This window comes from Pituophis catenifer, unplaced genomic scaffold (genome assembly GCF_029215685.1).
Source record: "Pituophis catenifer annectens isolate HBS135680 unplaced genomic scaffold, rPitCat1.0.hap2 SCAF_1, whole genome shotgun sequence".
NCBI classification, from domain to species: domain Eukaryota; kingdom Metazoa; phylum Chordata; class Lepidosauria; order Squamata; family Colubridae; genus Pituophis; species Pituophis catenifer.
The window spans coordinates 50774612-50789597 of record NW_027256881.1 but is presented as its reverse complement, the minus strand read 5'-3'; the positions used below and the strand labels follow the sequence as shown (position 1 = coordinate 50789597).

At 36.4% G+C, this 14986-nt stretch overlaps 1 protein-coding gene across 2 annotated transcripts in view; it reads right to left on the bottom strand.

Annotated features, from left to right (window-relative positions):
* The window catches only part of MIA3 (MIA SH3 domain ER export factor 3), a 31642-nt gene extending 20273 nt beyond the window's left edge, over positions 1 to 11369 (bottom strand). For both annotated transcript variants that reach the window (XM_070932404.1, XM_070932405.1), the window contains exons 1-5: positions 11225 to 11369; positions 9123 to 9256; positions 5570 to 5656; positions 2023 to 4831; positions 63 to 329 (exon numbers count right to left, since the gene is read on the bottom strand). In XM_070932404.1, the coding sequence (XP_070788505.1) occupies positions 63 to 329; positions 2023 to 4831; positions 5570 to 5656; positions 9123 to 9256; positions 11225 to 11369 (3442 nt within the window). The remainder of the gene's footprint in view (positions 1 to 62; positions 330 to 2022; positions 4832 to 5569; positions 5657 to 9122; positions 9257 to 11224) is intronic.
* Between the last annotated feature and the right edge of the window lie 3617 nt (positions 11370 to 14986).

Here is a 14986-nt window from a genome sequence, read left to right as displayed (position 1 = left end):
ATCTTGCAGCTGTTTTTATATTCTATTTTTTTAATAAAGAAACAAACTATCCTGAAAGTTACCTGTAATGAAATCTTTTTCTGAATCAACTGATCCAAAAGCAACATCCACATTTGGCAAGTTTCTGTCATCCTCAGGAACATCCTTGTTTTCCATATTCACCACCATTTTAGTCTCTGTCAAAATGTTCTCTTCCTCTTTTGAGTGATCCATGTGAACAATTTCTTCTTTTTCAAACATCTGTTCTGTGTCTTGCACAGACTTTTGATCTATGCCCTCCACCAGGGTTTCCACAGTATGTCTGTCATATTCTGTTTGTTTTTCATTAGCTATGGTAAGTAGAGATTTGTATGTTAGTTAAAAGCTCTCACAGTTTATTTACCTCTTGCATTCTGTTTATTATTTAGATATATTTTGCTTGCAAATTTATTTTAGTCATTTCTAACATAGCATTTGAAGTTAAGCAGAATACACACAGAGATATTAAAAGCATTTTTCCTGCAAGAATCCTGCAGAAATTGTCGGTTCTTTTTATTGTTTACGTTTTCTGTGTCTTTCTCCTGCCTTTTCTCAGTTTGGAACTTATGGCAGCAAATTCCTAGGTAGTCTTTTAAGCAGGCATTGACCAAACCTTTGTTCTGACCCAGTCTTCATGAGTCCCACTCAACAGCCTTATTCAGTCATAACACATTTCTTATACTTTCTAATAAGGTTATATACCAGATTGCTAAAATATTAATTTTGAAACACTGGTAACAAAATTAAAAAAAAATAATAGAGTCACAATGTAATGTCTCAGGATTTATAATCTTTTATCAGGATTTATCCACATTATTGTTGTTGTTTTCAATATTTTCAAACAGAACTGGTACAAAATTTTGATCAGCTACACACTAATAATTTAAAAGTAATATACAAAGTATATTGATACATATACAATATCATTGATATTGGGGTTGATCAAGTTTCTAGCCTCATTTTACTGTCTTAGTAAAGCAGATTCCAATTATGATAGTCTACCGTACAAATGTCAGTTGGTGGACATTTGCTTGCAAATTCATTTTTAGGAAAATATAATATTGTATTCTAGAGTAATGCACAATTTATTGCTAGGAGTGTTGTTCCCTGTGTAAAAATATATAATAGAGCCTCCAATTTACATAAACTTAAAGTAGCCCTCAGGGCCATTGCAGTCCAGGTGCAAAATGTGCACCGCACAAGGTTGCCACATGAGGGAAGGGACCAGCAGGCAAGTGCATATACATGGAGCTGGAAGCAAGTGCAATATTTAATACATTTTGCATATTTTTTTTTAAAAAAGATGGGGCATTTAGTGGAATTCTGCACAATGGCATCTTTTATGTTAGCAGCAGTCCTGGTAGTCCTACTGAAATAATTGGGATTAATGTGTTCCATTAATTTAAACTCTGAGAATGATTATGTTGGAATATTAATATGTAAACAATTACAGAGCTATTCTTAAAGATGGGTACTCCGTGTTTAAAAATAGTTTCATCTGAGCAACTGAATATATTAATTTGAGTAACAAAATGTGTCTTTTTCCTTCAGGTATGAAAACAGACTGTCACCTAAAAGTATAATAATGGAAAGTATCTGTTTATCTTACTAGGATTTGCACTGAAATAAAGACATTTGCACCAAACCCTCAAAAAAAAATCTGTACGGTAATTTTTTTTTTTTACAGTGAGCTAATTTTTTCTTTTTAAAATCTGGAACAAATTGATTTGTCATACCATTGTCAAGTAATTTAATCAGATGTGAAACCCAACAACTTTATTAAAGTCTATCCTTAACATTTAGTCTAATCAAGGGATCTAAAAATAGTTAAAATTTATTCTGAGATTACTATCAAATTTGCTTATATCACAAGGGAATCTGGCTTTCTTTTCAGCTCTTTCACCAAATCATAAAGTATAATCCAAAATATATTAAAAATATGCTATAAAGGGAATGGAGTTTATTTCCAACTAAGTGGTATAGAAGTGCAACCTTAAGTCTTACCTTTAATTGGATCGGAGAAGTCCATCCTTGGTTTTGGAAGGGATGCAAGTGGAACACTCTCGCTAACTGGAGAGAATTTTTGCCTTAATGAATACATTAGCTCTTGAATATCATCCATTAAAGCAGCTTCTTCATCAAACAAATCTGTTTCTTTAATCACCTCTTTATTTTCCAACTCCCTTGAATCTAAAACTTTGCTCAGAATGTCCAGAATATTAGATTCTGAAGATTCAAGGATCTGATCCAAAGCTTTTTCAGTGTCCTCTTGATTATCACTGTGTTTCTGAGCAAGCATCAACTCTAATTCCATGTCATGAAACAAATGCTCTATTTTGAAAAGATGTTGTTGTCCAAGATACTTTTTTAAACGTGCAATACGCTTTTCATCCAGAAACTCTTTCATTATAAGGAGCTGGGTCACAGACTCACTGTATTCTGGCTCTCTATGTTCATTTGGATTTTCCATCATATCTCCGGGATCATATAAATTCTGAAACTGGTTTTCTGAGGTTTCTGGAAGTTTAAGAACTTTTTCTGAAAAATCTGTAGGGAGGTCTTCATTTCTTTGACTGAAATCATGATCCCTATTTTCTGGTTCAGAAGTATTTAAATTGCTTAGCATTATTTTATCGTGTATAGTTTCTTTCTCATGTGGAGATGTTTTAATTTCAGACAATATTGTCAACTTCAACTTCTCATTGTCTTCACTTCCCTTCATTTTACTCTGCTGGGAATTATAATTTAGGTGCATTGCCTCATCACTGGCCTTGTTAATTTCTTCTTCCACAACTTCTTCCTTAGCCTGATCAAGTGTCGTTGCTTCCTCTCCTGTTTCGTCAACAGGATTAGCAGTTTTTAAAATAGCACTATTTGGCATTTGCAGCTGAGGACTTGGAATATCAGTATCTAATTTGAAACTCTGGTCAACTATCCGTTGCTCCTTGGATAATTTTGCACTTTCAGCATTTTCATCTTGTAGTAACTCCTCTTCTATTTCTTCAATGAAATCATCATCTTCAGCTTCTAGGTCTATAGGCAGGAATTCTTCTGTGAGTGATTTTTCTCTATTTAAATAATCAGCTTCAATGTAATCAACGTTATATTGAGTAAGGTTTCTATGCTGGGTAATAGCCTTAGATTTTTCTAGAACAGTATTTTTCTCAAATGTTTTCTTGGTACTGGTAACATCATTCTTTTCATTATTTAAATCTTGCATTGCAGTTCCTTGTTGAGACTGTTCAATAGGCACTTCAATATTTTTTTCATTGGAAATATTTCCCGTTGCAGAGACATTTGACTGCTTTTTACTACTGAAAATCTTCCTTAATTCAAAATCTTCTTTAGGTTCCTTTGTGTCATATTTTGTTTTTCCATCATCCAAATCATTTAGCGACTTATTCATTAGGTCCTCTGACAAGTCTAGTACTATGTTCACTTGCTGATTATCTTTCTCATCTGTTTTGCTCATTTTTTCCAAGCTATTGTCCTCACTTTTTTCTTCCCCTCTTTCATTATCTTTTATTATTTTATTTAGAGAAAGGTCTTCTGGATCAACTTTGATATCTAGAGGTGGACTTAATACTTCTTCTGTTGTTTTTATAGATGATTGCTGGTCTTCCACGTGAGGAAATGTACCCAAAGTATGTGTAGAAGTGCTTGGCAGTTCTCTTGTCAGCTCTTCATTTTTTGCATTCTCATCTGCATTGTACTGAGTTGTATCTGTTTCTCCTGTAAGGTCTCTGATATTTACATCATGCATCTGTTCTTTAATAGAATCACGTTCTGATATTAAAGGATCATCTTCAGTTGAAGTTTCTGGATGGGTTAACACAGGCTCAATATTTTGCTGCTTTCTAAATAAAGCTTCTTCTTCTCTTTCTTCTCCTGTTTGATCATCCTGACCATCAGTTTTATCAACTATTCTTTCATCCTCACTGACATCTGCAAGAAAATTATCCCTTAAATGTGCAGAATCATCTTTTGTTTCATACTGCAGTTTTGCAGAAGCTTCCCCAGTACTATCATCATTACCATCATCTTCATCATCATCATTATCATCCTCACTATCATTGCTAGCTTCTGATTCAAATATATCATCAGATGACAGCTTTTCGGCTTCTGGGTCTTTTGACAATGTGATTTCTTCTTCTACAACTGATAATGAAGTAATTTCTTCTGACTGTGCCTCTGGTTCTTGTTGCTTCTCTACATCATAAGAATCAATGTCCAGTTCTTCCCTGAAGTTATCATCATCCTGTGATGTAACAAGGCTTGTTGTCTCATCATCAGACACAAAGGCATCTGCAGTTGAGCCAAATGTTGTTTTCAAACCTTCCAATACTTCATGGTGCAAAAGTGTATGAGCAGCATCATTTTTATCTGCATAATCTGATTGTTCAGTTTCACCCTGAGAGTTGTTATGATTTTTGGCACTTTCATGTTTTGGCACTTTTAATGTTTCCTGCAGCGTTTCTTCTGAAGGCTGATGTGCATTTTTGTCTCCCTGAGAAATGTCTGCCTCCTGACTTATACCAAGGCTCTCCCCCTTGGAATCAAGAGCTGCTTCTACATTCTCATTCTTTTTATGGAGAAAAGTGCTGTGTTCACCATAGTCCTCATTGCTTTTTAAATCTGCTTTAAAACCACGATCAGTCTCTGGATCAGCATAAACTGTCCAATCAATCACTTCTTTTATTGTTTCTGACTCTGGTTCTTTCATTTCCATGTTCTTTGATAGTTTTAAAAGTTCATTCACATCATAATTGTCAAAATCATCTTTGCCTTCACTAAAGCAAACAAAATCTGTTTCCTGAAAGGAAAAAAAAACCCCTCAATTTTAACTACTTTTTAAAAATATTCATTTACATGAATTGTTCCTAGTGTCTGAGTAATCACACTAGCAGTCAAATTCTTTAAAACATAAACAAGATCCGGGCTGCAATCCTCTCATATTTAACTATGAGGAAGGCCCATCAATTCTATTTGGCATTTCATAATTACGCAATCTATTGGGTTGCACTGAACCTGTGATATATTAAATTGGACTATATCACAACTTATCTATCTTTAAACTACAGCTGCAATCCTATATTCACAATGGAATTGGACTGCACTGGATTATAGTGAAGCAGGCAATGACGCCATTTAACATAAATACAAATCACAAAGTCTGATAATCGGATATAGTAGGAGCCTGACAATACCTTCTTTTCTTGGTCCTAGTCAGACAGGAAAATAAAGGTTTATTGAATCTACTATATAGTTTCATACATGTCTAGTGAAAAAAGAAAAAGGACTGATGAATCAGAGGTTTGCATTTTGTGCAAGCTGGATAAATTAGTAGAATTTTCTTTACCCTCCCCCCTAATATTTGAAAACAACTAATTGCACTTAGTTAATGATTAGCCTAAACACAAATGAAAGCTTGATGAACAGTTTCCTATTTTTCCAATCTATCTTTTTTTCTCTGCATTCTGAATCTACTGTCTGCATACAATTCTATTATAACATGTAGCTGGAAAACAACACACACATTTAAATAACTTACATCTGTTGGTAATTCTAGCTCATCATGAGTATAAATATGATTTATTTCAAGTAGATCCTTGGGAAAATATCCAAATGCATTTCCAACCTGTTTACAAAAACAAAATAGAGTGTAAGAAGAAAACATCATAGGGACTCTATTTCTACCCCTGTTTAAGCCCAGCTGTGCTGAATAACCCATGGCCCATGCAGAAGCACAAGCTCTAACAAAGTAGGCTCCAAGCCACAGGTTCAGCAAGTAAGACCAACATCTTCCACAAAATATTTAAATATTATTTAAAAATAACCATACTGCACCACAATACCTATTTATGGCACTCAGATTTCTTTTCAGCAATTTCATTTCATTTCATTTCATAATTTTAAAATTATTTAAATTAGAACCACAGAATAAAATAAATTTTGATCCATTTTATAAACAAAATTAAATGAAAGCTACTATTAGAATTCTTGACTTAACAACCACAATTGTGGTAGTAAGTTGTCACAATTGTAAAGTGGGTCACCATTTGACTATGCCCTTTTTTTTTCAGTAGTAAGTGAATGTAGTCAATAAACAAGCCCATTGTTCGCTATGAGTCAGGTTCTTCCAGAAATTGGAAGTAAATTGTAGTCATGTTACTGGAGTGCTGCAGACACCATAAATGTGGGCTGGTTGCTGAGCACTTAAAATGCTGTCATGTGACAATGGGGGATACAGATGTTAAACCTCAAATCTGGGTTGTTAAGGCCCTTTTCGTGTTCCATTGTAACTTTGAATGGTTGCTAAGCAACCAGTCATAAGTTGAGGACTATCTGTGATCCTAAATTTATCTCTTAGAGAGCTACAGAAGAGTTTTTTTTCTCAATAAATTTATAAAAGGCTTATGCTATCTAATGCATTATATTCTCTAGGTCAGTGTTTTCAAAGTTGGCCATTTAAGACGTGTGAACTTCAACTCCCAAAATTCCCTAGCCAGCATGCTGACTCAGGAATTGTGGGAGTTTTAAGTTCACATGTCTTAAAATGGCTAGAGTTGGGAAATACTGCCCTAGATTATTACAACTGTTATCAGGAAGCCCATATTAACAGTGGAGAATTGCCACTGAGATTAGATAAACTTGGCAATTAGATCCTGGCAGAGCATATTAAAAGTAAACACACTGTCTACAGATACTACATGTAGTTAGAGTGTGCTTCTTGAGCGTTGTTCTTTTCTGGTAACAGCTTTTATTATAGGAAGACTCAAACATCATCAATTGACCACAGGAAATGTTTTATGACATGTCATAAAATGCTACATGATAATTTTTGTCATAAAATATTTTACAAAATTTGCCAAATTTCAATTCCACTGGAGTCTCAGATCCTGGATTTTGGATACATTCTGTAAATTAGCCAATTTGAAGTACCTTGGTTCAAAAATTATTGCCCTACAATGTCCCGTTTTAATAGTATATAGATAGCAGTCAGAACAGTATGATTTCTTTTGCACAGGATAAAATAATTTTTTAGAGATACAGTGAGTCCCATCATGTAATATAGCCACCTCTAAGGATCTACTCACAAGTGACTTATTAGTAAATAAAAAGTAGCTTATTAATATCTCCTTGACCCTCGCTTGCAAAAAAAAGCACTTAATATAAGATGAATCACTTTGAACTAAAGTAGCATCTCTGAAAGAAATTCTAGCACCAAACTAAGATAACAGTTTATCATGCTAATCCAGAATCAAACAAAACCAACCACATTCGAGTTAAAAATTATGTGTACTGAGGAAAATCCCCAGATACCATAGGAATTTGACTTAACTCGTATTATTTTAAATGTCTCTTAGACTATTACTATATCATGTTTACAACAGAGAATGGTGTCCAATAACAGTCATTCTTAACAGGTGGCATGCATGCCACAGGTGGGACTCAGGTAGTCTATATGAGTTGCAGAGTAAGCTTTTAAAAGTCTTTAACATTGGATATGGATGATAATAATGCTTTTATGAAATTGTTGGGGAAAAGAAGCTTATCATTACAGCTAATACACTTACATTCTCAAGCTTATTTCAGTAATATTTGAAATGTTACTATAATTAACCTTTTCAACTGAAATTAAGTATAGATGCTTGAATTGTTAAAAATAATCTTGCTAATAACATGTTCTTGAATGTCACAGCAGATTGATGATATTTACAAATTCTCTCTCATTAATATAGTTTGCCATGCCGGACCACGTTATTATTACACTTATTATTTTAAATAACTCATAGAAATATAATTATTTAAATAGGATGAACTGGCAATGACATTTTTATTTTCCTATGAGATGTTTCTTCAGATAAATTGACTTTGGTCACAGAGGGATTAGAGATAATTTCCTGAAAGGGAATTTTATCCATACAGACTCAGATTCAAGACCGTTGAACTGCATGGGTGAAGGAAAAGGAAACTATTAACCAGTTATCTAACTTAGGAAATGCCATAGAGACTATGTTTGGATAATCATATTCATTCAGAAATAAAGACATAAATCAGACATCTGTCTTTGTGATTATATTCTTCAGTCTTTTCCTCAAATATCTCTAAGTATTTACCATTTTATCCCAACTTTACAATGGTGGTTATTTCAGAACAAGCCAAAATATTAAAGCATAATGGTTACTATTTGTAACAGTATGTGAGAATGACCTTGGGAGACAGGAGAATGGGGAAAGAGAATGCTGCTTAGGGAAGAATCATGTACGACAGGCCATAGCCCAGGGCTGCATAATGGGTAAAGAAAAGAGACTCAGAAGGGACCTCCCCCAAATTCTCAGGTTGTGAAGCAGGAGATTTGTATTTTCAACATTTGCAGGATTGATGTCAGTTTTCCAAAAAGGAAATATGACCAGAGGAACTAATTCTACTTTATTGTAAGCTATATTAGCAGAATTTTTAAAATCTGAAAGTACAAATCTCCTGCTGTCTCCTTTACAACCAGGAGTTTTAGGTGGAGTGGGGGGGGTGTCCTTTCTGAACCTGTTTCATAGCTCATTGTATAGATGTGGGCTATGGCCTCTCTTATCTGTTCCGTAGGCAGTTTGTCCACCCCCTCACCCCAACTCATTCACACATATCCTTACACTATCCTGATTTGTTTACAACCCACTCAGAGGTAACAGACTTCCTGGCTTGCTTTTTATTTACAACACGAAGCAGAAGCAAGGTCATACTTTGAAACAATCAGCATCCTTGATTTTTCACAAGTCCTAGGAAAAAAAAATATGTGGGATCCCCAAACCAAGCTATTTCTAAATCCTTTCTTTTAGCCAATTCACAATTTGTATCATGCCTTAATTATTTTAAAATATTCATATCATGCCTTAATAGATAGATAAATTAAAGAATGGGTCCTTACAATACTAACAAATGAAGCCAGGAATTAGTCACAATTTTCCAAATATTTCTCAGCAATTTTAGGAAACTTTGGTATTATAAGTTTTTTTTTTAAAGTTGGTGAACACATGTAAATTTTTAATTAAAACATTAATTAAAACATCAGGTTCTCCAATGTTTGTAAAAACATAAAGAAAACTTACACTTCCAGCCCAAAGCTCATTTGTTCTTCCAATTAATTTATAGTAAACATATATCGATTCACCTTCTTTAAAACCTAAAAAACGACAATCTGGACCTTTAAAATCCCTTACTGCTTTTCCTCGACACATTAACACTGTTGAAAGAAAGAGAGACAAAAATAAGAGACAGTAAAAGAACTCTGACATATATGTCACTGACATATAGTCCATCTTGCTCACAAAAAAATGCCATGTAGCCCAGGAATGAAAAGCACTATAGTAATGTAGTGAAAGTATGTTTTGATTATTTCCTAGCACAATGAAACCCAGTCAATTTGCTGAAATTTATGACAAAATCCCTATTTTAGTCAATGAGTTGCAGCTGCAACTTAATCCACAATTAAGTTCCATCTAAAAGGAACTTGAAATATTAGATGCATTATCAATTAACATCAGATCAAGTGAATAATCTCTGACAACAGATTCAGCTGTGCAATTAAAGAACCACCCACTTATTTTTTTTATTCAAAGAACATATTTTATGTACTTGTTACTTTTAGTAATTTTATGCCAGAGACGGAAAAGGAATACAGAAATGAGAGATACTGAAATTGCTTCTCATTAAAATCACTTGCAGAAATTGCAAGTTTGTTTACAAAAGAGGTACAAAATATTCATATTTATTAAATATACATACAACACATTGAAGCAATACTGGGGGGAGCATTAAGGCAAACAGGTTATATTAGAAGTTTATACCCCTATCCAATGTTAAAATTGCACACTTATGCCCTGAGGTCAATGTAGCACAGTACTAACAGAATTGGCTTGCTGCCAGTCAGCATCCTGGTGCAATTCAGGATGCTAGTTATAAGCCTTAAAGTTCAAGGCATGGCTATCTCTAAGACTACCTGCTTCAAGGTGAACCTGCATATTCTGTAAATTCTGGGAAAGAAGCCCTGCTGAGGGTCCTATTCTGAAAAAAATTCTGCCTGCAGGAATACTGGTCTGCCATGTAAGCAAGACATCCTTGAAGAAAATATACAGGAATCATTACCTGGGCAAAAAAGGAGCTAAACATATTTTAAATCAAGAGACCAAGACAACATTCAGAAACAGTTCAAGCAGATGCTTCCCTAATTTACTGCATGAGGAGAAGGTTCAGCACAATCAGACTTGCAAGATTCTGATATAACCACTTTCCATAATAGTTATAACCTTTCTATGGAGTTGATTTCCTGGTTTGGTCTACCTAGAAAGAGAGTGACCTCTGGATCAGAGCCTGCTTAATGGTGGTCTCCTTCCTCTCAACAGTTTGCTTGCTTCCACATGTAATAATTGTGTATTCCACAATTTTAAAAAATGAAAACGAACATGAAAACTTGTCTCTGGAAAAAAAGCATTTGGAGATGTAATATTTACTCTTACGCTCTTTCTCTGCAGGTTAGTACTAATACAATATACTGTATATACTATGTCACAGTTTCAATGCTTTTAATTTTTATTTCTGTTGAATGCCACACTGAACCATCCAGAGTAGTGGCATAAAAATACCGTTAATAAAATGGTAATGGAACCACAACAGTTGGGTAACAGAAGTCTTTTTCTGTCACAGCACAATATCTAAGATGATAACCTGTCATGGATGCAGCCAAAATACAGCACACAGAGGTGATGCAGAGAACGTTGCTCAGATTTTAATTCCAAGCATTTAAAAATAAATAAATCCTCGTGTAGTTATCAAAAAAAGCCTAACTGCCGTAAGTTTTACAGCGGCCCAAACAAGACTGGCTTGCTTTCATCATCGCCTCCAATAGGCAGCACCGGAAAAGCCAGGAATGCTCAGCAAAAGGCGTCTCTCGCTCTTCTCAAGCAGGCAAGGCGAGAGGAGGGATGCCCGCCGCTACGCCTCCCTCGTCACCCCAACTTGGGAGAGAAACTCCGGTTGTACGAAAGGAAGCAGAGGCTACAGTCCACCCCTCTCCCCTCCCCAGCGCCCGCGAGGAAGGAAGCAGCCCATCGCGGCGCTGCTTGACGTGGCCTTGGGGATGCCACAGGTCCAGATCTGCTGCGGCTCGGCAGTCGCAGGGACCCGGCGGATGCCGCCCTCCCTTTCCACTTACAGCTACATTCAGGATCGGCGCAGCGTTTGAATTCGGCGAACCGGCGGTCCGGGTTTCGACTGGCATGACTGGGAGCCGCCGGGATGCAAAGCAGCAGTGCGAAGAGCGGGAGCGCCCGGGAAAGACGCCGCCGCGCCGCAGCCATGTTTTAGTTGACGAGGGCTGCCGAGCTGGTGGAGGGGGGAAGTAAGCAGACACGTCAGCAGAGCCGCCCGGGAGAAGGATATGGAGAAGAGGAGGAGCAGCAGAAGTTGGAGCCGACTCGGTCTCTCTCCCAAAGGCAGAGGGGATGGAGGCGCACCACGCCCTGGCTTCGCCCTCGAGCATCCTCAGCCGCCCATCAAAGCCCAGAGGAAGAAACGCTGCACCTGGCTTGCTAAGAGACATTCAGCTCTTCATCCCCAAATTCCATTATCCTCGGTATCTGAGATAACTAGATACACATACATATATACTGTATATATCCCATATAAATAAGTGAGGTGAGGTGTCCTCTGATACGGCTTGCAAGCAAATATTTTTTGTCATCCTCTATTATTAAAGAAAAGTTCTCTCATTGACTTTCATCACACATTTATAGGAGAGCTGTGCTACAGTCCCCAAAATCGGAAGTCTGGTAATAGCTTTTCTGACTAACAAATTTTGTTAAAAGACAAGCTTTTGTGAATTGCAGATCATTTTACCAGCTGCCTAAAGGTGCTAGACTGATATAGTTTAAAATGTTGCAATTACGAATTTATACAGTTATAATGTGTCTCACATGTAAGATGCAGCTGCCAACCTGTGTTCCCATTTCTTTTCCCCAGACCATTTCAAATCCTGTATCAGTTTAACCAGGGGTGTCAAATTCAAGGCTCGTGGGCCCAATCCAGACCATGGGGTGCTTAGATCTGGCCCATGGGGCCACCCTGAAAACAACAAGAACTGGCCTGCAGTGCCTCTGCCAGCGAAAATGGAGCTTGGGAGGGCCACGCATGGCCCTCCCAGGCTCTGTTTTTGGCCAGGATGGCCTCCTGCAGCCTCTGCCAGCAAAAATGGAGCTGGGTGTGTGTGTGCATGAAGCCTTCCAAGCTGTTTTCGCTGGCAGAGGGCTGCAGGAGGCTGTCCCAGCCAAAAATGGGGCCATGCCCACCCAGCACCCCTAGGTCAAATACAACCCTCAATGAAATCGAGTTTGACACCCCTGTTTTAGCTCCTGTATGCATTTTATTCAGTGAACTGCAGCTCACAATTGTTTTATTCAGAAAAAGTGCTACCAGATTCATGATTTTTCACTTGTCAAATTGTTGTGAGTTTGTGCCTTAACTTATCGAGCCACTATGTAATGACTCAGATTCCCACAATTTATTTAGATTTATTTGCCTGTTTCCCTTCAGTTAGTCTCAAAACAGATGGATTTTACATCCAAGGGATCTCTCCCAAAAGAAAAATGAAAAAGGAGTGGGAAATCATTTTTCAGATACAAGCGGTAAAACATAATTTAGATTGAATTCTGGAAGTTGAGGTCCACATGTCTTAAAGTTGGCAAGGTTTAAAAACACTAACTTAGACTAAAGGAAAAGAGAGAAATCCATTTTTAACCCTGAAAAATAATTTTTAAATTGCAAATTGTCCAAGACAGTAGGCTGCAAGACAAATAAAGCCTCCTCCTCTGGCTTACTATCTTTTATTATTTTCTTGAAAGGATGAAGCAGGTGAAAGATGTTATCTTTGAAGATATGGTTGAATGCAAAAGTACACAAAAACTAGTATTGTACAGGAAAATATATTCATCCAAGAATATGACATAAGAAAGCCAAGGTTTGTTGGATCTTGTATCCTCCAATGAAAGAAGCAGAGAGCATGCTGCCAATGAAATGTAATTGTGTTCATCTTTGGATGGTTGGCAGAAGAGCCCTTTAAAATAATGAAATGTGTAAAGTAGGCAGAGTTCCTGGTGCCAAGCATACACTTTATGACTGTGTGCAATCCACTGTATTTGTCCAATCATTGCTATTTCCTTATTTGCAATTACTATAATCTTAATTATTAACTGTGACAATGCTGCAAATATAGGAAAACATCACATTTATTGTTTTATTTTTGTTGCTGTTATTCCATGCTATTCTTTGGAATCCTCAATATTAACCCAAACATTCTGAAAATTGCCTACTATTCCATTCCTTAAATGTAATGTCTAAATATAGTATAAAAGTAATTTTCTTTCAGCTGACTTACTTTTTTGTTTGTCCCATACAAAGTGGAATATTTACTATACATCAGGTTCTTCATTCATCTGTATAAATGGTACATAGGATGAAACATGATGATACAGAACACTAATCCACAATTAGTATCAGTAAGTTATATAATAAGTCCTCTGGAGTGCTTTAGAATCCAGAGATATCATTGCTGGCTCTTGATTAGACAAATAATTATTTGCAAAGTCTCTGGTTCTCAGTCCCAAATCTATTTTACTTTGTAAGTATACTGGAAAGTCCTTGGCATGCAGACTTGGGCACACATCCATGAAATTCCTCTATGGCCACTGTTATTGTTTATAGCTCACCAAGTTATCAAAGAATACGTTTTACTATACAGCTGTAAACTATGATGACTTTTAATGTGGATAATGATTAGAATTTTGCCATAGCACTAAGAATTAAGGACTAAGATGACAACTCACTGGACTATTTTGGCTCACAAAATAAAATTCAGTTTGTAAGCAGTAGGGAAACCATGCTCTGTGATATATGCAATTATACAATCTAATTTTTCCCCAAGTGCATGTAAAGCTAGAATAATCTGAGAGAAAAAGCAGTAAATTAGCATTTAACATGCTGAGCCAATTAACATTTAACCATAGATGGAAGAAATTTCTTCCTGAACAGTGATTAGGCTCTACATATGAATGGATAGATTACCAGTAGAAAGGACTAATTAATATTCTAGTCCCAAAGGAACTGGAGAATGTGAGTTTTCAAAGATGATCACAGCTTAAAGATTAATTCTCTCTGTATTACAGTATATTTAAAAAAGGATAAAGACTTCCTTGAAACAAGTTTAGTTTCACAAAATTTTCTTGACACCAGAGTAGGAGTGCTTAACCACAGCCTTCTTTGTCCCAAAGATGCTTTTTTAGGAGGCAACTGGACTTTGTTTTTTCACTTCTCATCCAAACAGCTTCATCAGCTCTGACTGGATGGTGGGGAATGGAAGAATTTATATTCCTTGCAGACAGCTGGTCATTTGCATTCTTTTAGAGGGTCTTTGAAGCACTTGGAGGTTTATCAAAGAAAAAAACAAAGTCCAGTTGCCTCCTGGAAAAGCACATTTGGGATAATCATGACCTGGGTGACTGAGAATCTCTGCAGACATTGCCTTTCAAAATATTCCGAGTCTAGCCTTCATCCCTGGAATTTTTGGGTGATGCCCTGACCCGCTTCAGTAGGCTCAACCTTCTAAAAAGGGCCCTCTACAAGAAGCGTTTTCTGGAAATGACTCTGAAATGATGCACTTATATTAGCCTAGATGTAAATATTTTAATACAATATTACCCAACTGCAGTCCATAATATAAAATAAGACAGTACTGCACAGCAGTGAAAGCCAAGCTAAGAAAAAAGCCTGGAAAAAGAACTATTTGTCAACCTATTAGACGTTGCTCTTTCTTCAATTTATCTAGGTTACAATTGTTATGTACCGAGAGACCATCAGAACCCCTGAAAAATACGTAAACGATGAACTGGTATTATCTATCTTCAACGAGGCTCAGTTTACGAGC